Here is a 12,512-nt window from a genome sequence, read left to right as displayed (position 1 = left end):
GTCGGGCTCCCGGTGCATGGAGCCTGCTTCTCCCTCGGCCTGTGTCTCTGCCTCTCTCTCTCTCTCTTTCTCTGTGACTATCATAAATAAATAAAAATTGAAAAAAAAAATAAATAAAAAAAATAAAAAATAAAAAATAAAAAAACAGAATCTGGAGGAGGCTAAAGGAGGGAATGATTCAGAGTATCTTCAGAGTTTCTCCAGTTTCTATTTTTAAATCAAAAGGATATGGTGTTTGTTGAACGCCACTATTGGGACAACAACATGTTCTGCTTTTATGACTTCCAAGTAGGTCTGAGACAAGAAGCCCACACTCATGCTTTCTCCATTTTTGGTAAACACGATTGCATCTTTACCCAAACGCATAGAACCTGACTTGAAGCCATTCCCATACAATCCAACTGGGACATGACCGTTCATGGTGACTTTGTCACTGAAGCCAAAGCTAAAAATAAAAAAATAAATAAAAAAAAAGATTTAAAAAATAAATACACATAGTCTTCATTTCTTAAATTCACAAATTATAATATTAAGTAGAAAGACTGGGTATAAATATTAACCTCATCCTCTCTAGTTTTGTAATCATAGGCAAATCACTTTTAATCTATTTTGATGTGTTTCCCCATCTCTGAAATGAAAAATAAATCTGTATCGTAAGGTTTAAGAATTGCTAAAACAGGAGCTCGTTGCCTGGTACATCCTGCCTAAACAACTGAGATCTCATTTGGACTCCTGGGACCCCTGAGATTTCACCTCGTGAAATTTCTTCTAAATGTGAACAACTCCCTTCAAATCAGGAGCCTACTGTGGTATGATTAGATTACTAATGGCATCAACTGGAGTTTTGGGAAGCATAACAAGTATAAGGGACAGTAGAAAGGGCTATGCTGCCACATTTTCTCTACCCTGTACCTGTATCAGGTACCATACTTTCCTTTCCAGGCACATCTGGCTTCATGCTGACATCCTACTCTGTGACTGTAGAGCCCAAGGCTTTATGCCTATTTTATCCTGCTACTTTCCTTATCCTCTGAATCCCTTTAAAATTACTCCCCACCAAAAGTGTTTTATTGGAAATACTGGTTAAAACTATGCAACACTAGAGTATTAATAACTGTTATCAGTGTGCTACAACTCTTAAAGGAATGGCGGAAATTTAGGTAAGTCAGTCATGGTGGGGTGAGAATGGCAGGGATTGTCTAATAATCAAACAGCAGTAGGAAATGATGGGAAGAGAAGAGAGCACACTGTGCGTACAGCAAATCATGTTTACAAAATAAAAAGTACAGGCAATAAGTATGATACGTGAAACCCCTAAATGGGGTAAAACCAATGTTTTTATTTTTACATACCTTAGCATTTTATGTAATTTATCTGAAGTCATACCATTCCCATTATCAGTGAATGTCAAGCATATATGGTCATTTATCACGGTTTTGTCAATCCATATCTGTTTAGCATTCACATCAGGATCATAAGCATTATCTACAAAACAAAAGTTTTGAGAAATTTTGATTTCGCATTTTAAAGAGCAATTAGTTCAGTATAATCCTTAACAAGCAACGTATTTTTTAAAAATTGAAATAAAAATTGAAATGTTTAGGAACTCTACGATTTGAAAACATGAACTAAACTGTACCTTGATATATACATCATTCACTGATCATTACAAAATTAGCTCTTTCCAAAGCCCTCCATTTGTCACACTGGTTCCCACTATACTGAAAAAGTACAAACAAGAACAATCACTGTACCAAACAGATGACCAAGACAGGGAGGTAGGTCTTCTTCTGCCCAAAGACCCAGCCTGGCTATCAAGAGACAACCTGAGAGCTGAGTTTCAACTGGCACTCCAAGTGCCACTATAACTGGCACACAGAGGGAACACAATGCGGATACTGAATAAATGAGAAAGCAGAATGTCTCCTGCAAGGCTGGATACATAGAAGGTTTACCTTCTACACAGTTCAAATTGTGGCCCTTTCCAATCTAAGCAAAGTTTCTGGTGGCTTTTACACTTCTATGAGGTCTGTACAGATCCCCATTTAACACTCTTGTTAGCTTCCTTGTTTGTCTCAGAATAGGTTAAATAGGAAGGAATACATTAAAACAATAAAAACAAAAAACCAAGGAAAAGTGAAAACAATGTCAACAGAAGCAGTAATAACATCAGCTTGTGAACTACCTAAGTTCCACCTGAGTATCCTTAACTGACTAAAAACACTTTTTTTAAGTCTTTATGACTAAACATAAGTAATGGTTCTCACACTATCCTTTCATAAGGTTGCCTAGAATTAAAAGCATCTTTTTATTTTTATTTTTATTTTTTAATTTATTTATGATAGGCACACAGTGAGAGAGAGAGAGAGGCAGAGACACAGGCAGAGGAAGAAGCAGGCTCCATGCACCGGGAGCTCGACGTGGGATTCAATCCCGGATCTCCAGGATCGCGCCCTGGGCCAAAGGCAGGCGCTAAGCGCCACCCAGGGATCCCTAAAAGCATCTTTTTAATCAACTGCTTCAGGAAAAATGGTGTTTCACTTAAATCTGATAGCAACAAGAGCACCTTGGTCTCCAGCTGCCCTAATCCAGAGCCGGACAATCACCACACACGCAGGAACAATCCCAGGTCGAGTGGCTCCTCTGGGCTGTCATAAACAAACAATGGCTCTGAATGGCTGCACTGTTCTATCCATTTAACAGGTTTTTAAGAAACTAGCTGAACAGCACATGTTAGCTGGGAGACTTTGGAAAATCTAACTATGCCAAAGAAAAGGGTGCTCAAGAGTTCCTTTTCTTCTACTGTACATCTAAGATAGAACTGTTTCTTGACAAAGAATCTAAAGTATTTCTAAGAATTACGAAGAATAGTGCTCGCTTCGGCAGCACATATACTAGAATTATGAAGAATATACTTTCCTTTATTACCTGTTTCTCAAACACATGCTTAAAAAAAATTCAGGTGCCAGGGAGCCTCAGTCAGTTAAATGGCTGACTGTTGGTTCAGGTCAAGATCTCAGAATCCTGGAACTGAGCCCCACTCTGGCTCCATGTTCAGCGGGAGTCTGCTTCCTCTCTCTCTGTCCCTCTCCCTGCTCTCCTTCTCTCTTTCAAATAAATAAATATTAAAAAAACAAAATTCACATGCTTGAATTTTCCAGAGGGAAAAATATCATAACCCATAATGCAAATGTGATCACAACTTTCCTCTTCTCATGTTCACTAAAACACTATTAAAATAGAATTCTATACCTAATAATTCTATTGGAGGAAACAAAAATGTATTATCTCAAATTTAATTTAACATTAATTCCCCTACTTGCTAACATCAGAAAAACAAACCCATTGTTACGTACCTGTACTTTCCAATTTTAAAAAACATAATTTCCATTTTTGCAATAGATCAAATTCTTTTATAATCAAAATAAAAGTTTTATGAATTTTGAAAAATACTTTAATAGTACAGAGAAGGCTGAGCAGCAATTAATTTGACATCCATTTGAATAGCTGTTATACACTAGATAACCTTTACCAGTGGTATCATTCAAGATACAACTGTTTTAAACAGTATATTTGCATATTATTTTTCAATGAAAAGTTTTTTAAAACTTCAATTGCAAGCAATAGATTATACATGAAATGTCAGTTTTACATACCTATTAATTCAGCAACTGCACTGAACGGCCAAGTGTGACTAGTAGAATTTGTATGTAAGAACTTCGGGCAAAGCTGAAAAAAACCAATGATTCATGTAAATTGATTCAGGTCCTACTTTTGAGAAGAGAAACCAATATTATTTTCTGTCCCTATATTAAACAACACTGGGACACCTGGCTGGCTTGGTCGGTAGAGCCTGTGACTCTTGATCTCGGGGTTGTGAGCTCAAGCCCCACGGTGGGTGTGGACATTACTTAAAAATAAAATCTTAAAAGATAATAAAAATAATAAAAACAAACAACACTGAGACCAAGCATAAGATAATAGCTGCTTCAGGATATACCTAGAAGATATAACCTAGAAGATAAAATTCTTGGAAGGCTGTACTCATCAACGAAATAGTTTACTTAACCAAGATCGCTTCAAAACCCTTGTCTCTCTGGATCCATCAATCTAAAGCCATGATATATCCTAAATCAGAAAGTTACCCACCCTGCAAGGCCTACCCTCAAAATTACCGTGAGACACAACGAAGATTTTGCCAAGGGGGTGTTTTCTCCTGGTGCATCAGGCTTAATAAACTTAGCTTGGCTTATTAATCAACGGCTTTTCTAGAGGTCTCTTGGAAAATCATTATTTGATACTTTTTATATAAATTACTCCAAGCTCATTATAGTTAAACCTTGGCAGTGGAGTAATATACACCTATCAAACCTTTACATAATATCATATAAAAATTCAAATCCAATTATTTTAGGCTGATTTTATTCACAGTAATATACTATGGAAGACTATGCTAACCAACCTCATGCTATAGGAAACTCTCTAAATTCCTAAGTAATACAGATATTAAATGTATAAAAATGTAGAAGTGGCTTTCAAAGGCTGACACTTGAAAATTTCCATTGCAGAGGATTTCTATTTAATGGGGATTTTGTGTCTGTTTTGAACAGATTATCTTACACTTAAGGGAAAATAACAGAAGAGGCGCTTTAAGTATTTAATGTGAAGAGCTCTGGAAATGTGAGGAGATTATTAATCAAGCCAAGTGTTTGTAGTGCTACGCTGCTGCCACAAGGTGTCAGAAAGAGGTCTACTATTCCTCTGTCCACACTTGATTTTAGACAATTGCCAAGCATTCATTCACCAGCAGACTGAAGTACATGTGTGAAAAATGGAATTCTGTGGAAGAACAGTCTTAAAACTGGAGTACGGCACATATTCGTGCAATACAGAGTATAGGTAGTTCAGCCTTTCTACAGCATACATTACATTTGTGTGTTTGTTTTTAATAAAAATCAATTTCCAGGTCTTCATCTTGCACAAGAGGCCTTTTTCAAATTAATCTGAGACTCTGCCAGGAGCCAGCCATCAGGAGGCTCTATATGTCCCAGGCCTCTCCCTTTGCAAAATTATCACACTACCATTTATAGAAGAACGACATACTCCTCACATGTTACAAATTTTACAGTGGGGCATGGCTTTGGAGTGTGAAACCTCTGGCTATCAAAGAAGATACCCTTAGAGTTACCGGTCTTTGCTCTATTTTATGCACTTACATTAGGTGTGAAATCTGGAACTAGAAAAGGGGTTATTTTGAATTTTGGATGTATGGCAGAATTTGGTAGTGGGAATGTCAATTTTCACTTAATGTCCTCATCCTTTACATCAATCCCAAATTGACATGGTACACATTATCCTTGAGCAAGAGCCCCAGAAGAGCAAAGCAAAGAAAGCATCAGTAAGAAAGAACTGAATGGTAAGCAATGGCTTTTTCACTTTTCTGATTTCTCATCTCCAGAACATGTCATTCATTAGCTGGAGAGGGAAAAAAAAAAAACACCCTGGAACAGACGAAGAAGTAATACACACAAACACATGCATGCGAAGCAGAGTATGTTTAACTAGTGTATGACCCTGAGCAAGAAGCTTAACCTCTGTGCCTCAAGTTCTGTCATCTATTAAAATGAGGATGATAATCCTATTAGCTTATCAGGATATTAAGAATATTAAATGAGTTAATATTTGTAAATGCTTAGAAGACCAACCAGAACATAAGAAGCATTGTATTTTTTTTTTAAGTATTCCTTAAAGGCACAACTGAGCTCATATAAAAATAAAAAATAAGGAAAATCTTTAAGGGCTTTGAATAAAGGAGGAATTAAAAACAAAAAAGATTTGAAAATGAGGATGTAATGAATGAGGGCTTAACTGGAAAACAAAGGTTTTGGTTTTAACGGTGATTCAAGAATAGAAGATTTGGAAGTAACTGCCCCTCCTCACTCCCCTTCCTCCTCAATAAAAAGTTGGGGGCAGCAGGAATCTGTCTAACAAAAGCTTGTCCGTTTTGGTCTGGATGCTTTAAAAAAAAAAAAAAAAAGTCTAATAGGAAGTTCTACAAAAAGGGACATGCCTTTACTTGGGTTAAGTGTTTCAATTTGTATCACCTACAGAACCACTATGAAGACACAGCCTCAGCCAGGTGGCATAAGATTCCCCTAAGTCCTTATTTGGGAGAATATTTGAGTACAAAACCTAAAGTAACATTTAAGGGATCAATCCACCAGGAAAAAAATGTTAGAAGACAAGATACAGTAGTAGTATTAGATATCACTCCCCATCCCCAAACATTAGGAAACACACACAATGAAATGCTCCGAAGATTACACAGATTTTTTAAAGAATTAATATAACTTTTAGAATCAACAGTCACAAATTTTACAGTTAAATACAAAACTTTTTGGAAGCCCAAACATATAGAGAGTGTTTACCAGTGTTTCTGCCTGAAACTGCTCTGTAATGAAGGAAAAAAAAAAAAACAAAACAAAAAAGGGGGAGGGGGCGAGTAGAATAAAACAAGAAGAACAAAAACAATCAGAGAAATGAGGATAATAGTAGATAAAACACTCAGTAGTTTGGAAATTGGAAAGCACAGACAGTGACAACTGATTTAATAGCCTGTAAAGAACTGAATCTGAAACCTATACAAGATGAGAAACAAAACAAGCAGCAGACCAGGAACCCCGGCAGAACTCCAGAAAGCCTTAGGAATTACACTTCTGTGCCTCTGAAGTCCAAGGTACTAGAGATTGTATGAAAACAAGATAGCTTTCAAGTCTTTAAAGAAGATTCCCCCCCAATTCCTTCTTTCACCCTACAACTACTCTAGGCAACCCCACAGAAAACTGGAGATCTGTTCTCTGGAGGAAGTGATGATAGCAGGCTCAGAGACAAAGAAAACAGGTGGGTTTGAAACCGAGTCAGCAAATAGCCAGGAAAGAAACCCTCACATAAATGGCCAAATCATTTTCCACAAGGGTGTAAAGACTGTTCAATAGGAAAAAGATAGTCTTTTCGATAAGTAGTGCTGGGAAAGCTAGATAACCTTATGCAAAAGACTCAAGTTGTACCCTTACCTCACACCATATAGAGAAAAAAAGAACACCTTAAAATGGATCAAAGAGCTAACATAAAGAAAACTATAAAACTCTTAAGTACAGGTGAAAAGTTTCAGGACACTGGATTCCGCAATGATTTCTTGGATATGACACCAAAATCACAGGAAACAAACAAAAATAAATTGTACTGCATCAAAATTTAAAACTTCTACAACACATTAAAGGATACAACTGGGGGTGCCTGACTGGCTCAGTCAGTTGACCGTCTGCCTTTGGCTCAGGTCATGATCCCAGGGTCCGAGAGGATGGAGCCAGGAGTCAGGCCCCCCTGCTCAGTGGGGAGTCGGCCTCTGCTTCTCCCTCTCTTTGCTCCTCCCCCATCCCCACCCCCACTTGTGCTCACTTTCAAATTAATCAATCAATCTTTAGAAAAAAGACAAAGGCTACAACCAACCGAATGAAAAAGCAATCTATGAAATGGGAAAAAACATCTGCAAATCAAGTATCTGATGAGAAGTTAATATCCAGAACATATAAAGAACTCCTACACAAATCACAACAAAGACTAAAAACCTAATTAATTGGTAGGCAAAGGACACGGATATTTCTCCAAGGATTATATACAAATGGCCACTAATAAAAGAAAAGATCCTCAACATCACTAATCATTAGGGAAATACAAATCAAAAACACAATGAGATACCACCTCATACTTACTAGGATGATAACTATAAAATTAAACAGAATTGCCATTCGATCCAGCAGTTCTACTAAGAAATGAAAGGAGGATCTTGAAGAGATTTTCTGTACAGTTGTGTTCATACACCGTGTTTCACAACAGCCAAAAGGTGGAAGCCACATAAATATCCATCAATGAACAAATAAACAAAATGTGGTATATCCATACAAGGGAATAGTATTCGGCCTCAAAAAGAAAAGATCTCTTGACGTATTCTATAACTGGATGAACCATCCTGAGGACATTATGCTAAGTGAAATAAGCCCGTCACAAGAAGACAATTCATCATTACACTTATGTAAGATACATCTACAGTAGCTAAATTCACAGTATAATGGTGGTTGCTAAGGGCTGTCAGAAGGGAGAATGGAGAACTGTTTTTTTTTTTTTTTAATAGGTATACAGTTTTATTCTGGCCAAGATGGAGTTTTGGAGACTGTACAACAATGTGAATGTATTTAACACTACTGACTTATATACTTAAAAATGGTCAAGATGGTAGATTTTATGTTAAGTGTATTTTACTTTACCACAATAATAAAGAGATAAATACCAAGTCAGCAAATTGAATGTAATACTTCCATCTGAGTTTTTTTTTTTTTTAAGATTTTATTTATTTATTCATGATACAGAGAAGCAAAAAATATAGGCAGAGGGAGAAGCAGGCTCCCTGTTGGGGAGCCCTATGCGGGACTCGATTCCCAGGATCCCTCCCAGGATCATGACCTGAGCCAAAGACCTGAGCCAGACGCTCAATCACTGAGCCACCCAGGCATCCGTCTCCAACTGAGCTTTCAGAAGAGCAAGCAGTTTGAATTATACATGCCATGGGCAAGAGACTAGATGCAGAATTCCTCTCTGGAAAACTGAAAGATTTCTAAAAGTTCCATTTGATTCTTTTACATTTGTGCCAGGTCTTTCAGGACAGCATCTTATTTTTGTTGTTCTCACTTTTTAAAAATTACTTAAATGTTTTAAAGTTTTTTTTAAAGGTTTTAAATTCCAATTAGCACACTGTGTAATATTAGTTTCAGTTGTACAATATAGTGATACAACACTTCCATACAACACGTGGTGTTCATCATAAATTTTTACATTTTTAAACCTATTTTATTTTCTAACAATTCGATTCTTTAAGCTCTTACAAATACAGACATAGGGTGCCCCCAACAAAATATAACTGATTCCTTCCTATCTTATCACTCAACACTGAAGCCCACCAAAGGAGTTCTACTTATGTATGAACACCTTCCAGTCAGCTGTGTGTCTCACTTGGAAACGTAAGCAAGTTAACCATCTCCACACATTAGAGCCCATGTAAAATTAGGAGTCAAAAACAGAGAAAAAGGAACAAAGAATGTAGAGGCAATACACTGAGCAAAAGAAAATTTCAGAAATACTTTGATCAACATACCCAGTAATAACAAATATTGGAAAGGGGGGGGAGGGGGAGAGAGTGAGAGATATTTACTATTTATTTATATATATAGTATTTTATTTTATTTTTTAAGTAGGCTCCATACCCATCCTTCAGACTGGAAACTCGGGCACAGAGAGGAAGGAATTTGCCAAGGTCACATATCCCCTTGTCAATGAGGATTTGAACTCAGGCAGGTGACAGAGCCCAAGCTCTCCGGCACTAACCTACTGTGCTGGCCAAGGGAGTCAACTCTGTAAGAGGAATATGTGGGATGGAGACACAACGAAAAGGGGAAGGATATTTCCAGAATGATGATAAAGGAAGTCCCCAAAACACAAGTGAGCCAACAAAACTGACAAAATATTGGGTGTGCTTGAGAACATCTGGAAAAGATTTTCCAGTTCTGTGAAAGTTTGGACAGAAGAGCAAATTTAAGCAATTAACTTCAGAAAAACAAAAAGCTATGCAGCAAAGAAAATGCAATCAAGTTCTGGTTGGCTCATTTGTGGATAATGGTAAGAATGATAAATCATACAGTAATTCAATGAAGAAGAGATAAAAATGCATTGGAAAGATGGGAGAAGGTGAAGAGTGGGCATGTGTCAGTTAAACCCACAACAGGACTACTGGAAAACAACAAAACGGTCCCAGCATTTTACTTCGAAATACGAAAGCAAAAATTGAAATGTTTTTGTCACTCTACATTGTTCTTGGAACCCTTGCCCTCCTAAATTAAAAAAAAAAAAAAAAAAAATGGCATACATTATAATGGTTCATTCCTTGTGTCTTACTGCCTTCTATGACTTTTGACAAATACAGAAAACTTATTAATTCCTAGACTTTCCTAATGAAAACATGTGAGAGCTACACCCAAACAGTGAGCATGGCTATATTCAACTGCAAATTATGGAAACTGAATGTCTATGTCGTGTAATTTTCATATGTTACAAAATGTTCTTTTGATTTTTTTTTCCCCCAACCTTTTAAAAATCATTCTTAAGTTTATGGGCCATACAAAAACAGGTGGCAGGCTAGATTTGGCCCACGAGCTGTGGTTTGCCAAGTCCTGTCTTAAAGCAAAGGGATGGGTGGGAGATACAGTACAGAAGCTGCAGATGGGAGATTTCCATCAATGAGGTTCCAACAGCCCATGTTACCCAGGAAAGAAATATTTAGCACATAGACAGCTGCTTCACCCAGACAGCAAGCTAACAACAATGCCCATCTTTTAACACAGCTCGGACCCTTATCTTTGCTCCCTTTATCACCTATATCTTGAAGAACCCGACAGCAGCATTGGAGGGGCCAGGTGAAGGAGCAGAGAATCCAAGTGCAGAAACAGGACCAAACCAGTTTGTTCACTCCTTTTCCCTACTCCAGGACTCTGGTGTCCAGAGTGTGGCCCAATCGGACGGGGGGGGGGGGGGGGGGGGGGGGGGGGGGCGCCTGGGCATTAAACCGAATAAAAGAGATTTTTGCCTTAGATGAGGTCAGACTTTACAATACCTGAGGCTACCTGGAAAGCATTACATCTGCCCAGACTCCCCCAAGCGTGGAAGAGAACCATCAGTATTTAAAGCCAACGGTTAAGAAAAGAATAAAGTTGTCCTCTATATTCAAACTACTAAATACTCACTCAATAAGCCAGTTATGTAACAAAGGACCTTTATTCAGTACAGCTTAGAGAAGGTTTATCGGTCAATAAAGATCTAAGAGAAAATAGAAAAAAGTGGGCAAAGGACACGAATAGATTAAAAAAAAAAAAAAAGAGTTAAATGTGAATAACTTCCAAGGAAATGCAAAAAATACGCCCTGACACATTTCACATTCATCCTACAGGAAAACGGCTAAAAGTGCAACAACACTACCAGGTGTGGAAGAAGTCACAGGGCAATGCACCATTTTTTAAAGCGACGGTATCCCCACCGGATGGTTCCATTTTTAACGATTCTCCGGCGGGGGCTCCGGGGTTAACCCCGAACCCCCGGAGGAAGACGAGGTCAGCACTTCTGCATGAACCGCCAGCAACTTGCTTAAAGGATAATCAGGTGCGAAGGCCACGCCCACGTTTTCCGAGGTGGGGTTGTAACTCCTCGAAGTGCGACGTTAAGACTCGTGCACACTAGGAAGGCGGGCGGGGGACGGGGGGGCCTCCAAGGGCGCCCCGGGGCAGACCCGACGGGGGAGCCCGGGCCTCGCCGGAGGGCAGCGCGCGGCGCTGGGGACGCGCGGGGAAGAGCCGCCGCGCCGCGCCGCGCCGCCCGGAGGTCAAGGCCGCCCGGCGCCTCCGGCCGCGCCCCGCCGCTCGCGCTCCCCGCTCCGGGCAGCCCCGCGGGCCCGCAGGCCGGGTGGGTCGGGGCCCCCGCGGGCCGGGCGGCGGGCGGCGGGCGGCGCGGCCGCCGAGGCCTCGCCCTCGCCCTCCCACGACAGCTGCGCGGCAGCCAGGAAGGAGCCGGGAGGAGGGGCCGCGGCCCCGGCCCGCCCCGAAGCCGCGGGGGCAAAACAGAAACCGAGCGCGGAGGGCGCGGGGCGCAGCCCGGCCCTGCCCGCCGCCGAGCCGCTCCGCCGACGGCAGCGCGATGGCCGCCCCTTCCCCCGGCCCCGCCGCGGCCCCAGCCGCCGCGCCGACGAGCCGCCGCCGCCCACTCGGCCCCCCCTCGCTTGCCCGCCTGCCCGCCCTCCTGGGACACGGCCCGCTCCACCCCTCGCGGCTGCTCACCGCGCTGAGGCGGATCCCGCTGGGTGGCTGCGCCGCCATCTTGAGCGAGCTACAAAGCCAGGACCGGCCTCGGCCGCAACCCGACTGGGAGGCGGCCGGGACGACTGTGGGGCCCGCTGGGCCCGCCCACTTCCGGGGCGGGGCGCGCGGCGGCCCCGCCCCCCCACTTCCGCCTCAGGCACAGTTGTATTAGCAGGGCGGCGGCGGCGGCGGCGGCGGCGGTGCAGGGGGGCGGGGGGGGAGCGGGGAGCGAGCGGCGCGGCTGCGGGAGGAACTGGGGAGCAGCGTTGGGCCCTGCGGGGCAAGGGCGCATGCGTGAGGCCGGCGGGCGCGAGGGGGTCACGGCGTGACCTGGACTTGACACCTGGAGGGTCCGGAGTTCCGAGCCCCGAAAGGTGTCCTCAGTGGGGGAGGGGGGGGGAGCCATCCCTTGCCCACCTGTGTCAATGTGATTTGAAACCTTGTTAACCAAGAAATTTTTAAAAAATAATAGCACTGGGGGTTATTCTGTATGTTAGTAAATTGAACACCAATAAAAAATAAATTAAAAAATAATAATAAACTTAAAAAAAAAAAAAA

General features: G+C 41.3%; 1 protein-coding gene across 3 annotated transcripts in view; it reads right to left on the bottom strand.

Annotated features, from left to right (window-relative positions):
* The window catches only part of MORC3 (MORC family CW-type zinc finger 3), a 40,388-nt gene extending 28,297 nt beyond the window's left edge, over positions 1-12,091 (bottom strand). The window contains exons 1-4 of one of the 3 annotated variants that reach the window (XM_077879150.1): positions 11,934-12,091; positions 3,657-3,729; positions 1,353-1,485; positions 232-445 (exon numbers count right to left, since the gene is read on the bottom strand). In XM_077879150.1, the coding sequence (XP_077735276.1) occupies positions 232-445; positions 1,353-1,485; positions 3,657-3,729; positions 11,934-11,972 (459 nt within the window). In that variant the 5' untranslated portion in view covers positions 11,973-12,091. Of the gene's footprint in view, positions 1-231; positions 446-1,352; positions 1,486-3,656; positions 3,730-11,082; positions 11,325-11,933 lie in introns of those variants that run through there. The other 2 variants (XM_077879152.1, XM_077879151.1) reach the window with 2 other exon arrangements.
* Between the last annotated feature and the right edge of the window lie 421 nt (positions 12,092-12,512).

Source organism: Canis aureus, chromosome 30 (assembly GCF_053574225.1).
Source record: "Canis aureus isolate CA01 chromosome 30, VMU_Caureus_v.1.0, whole genome shotgun sequence".
In the NCBI taxonomy this organism is placed as follows: Eukaryota; Metazoa; Chordata; class Mammalia; order Carnivora; family Canidae; genus Canis; species Canis aureus.
Note: the sequence above shows the minus strand (reverse complement) of the source record. Positions and strands in the feature narration are given on the sequence as shown.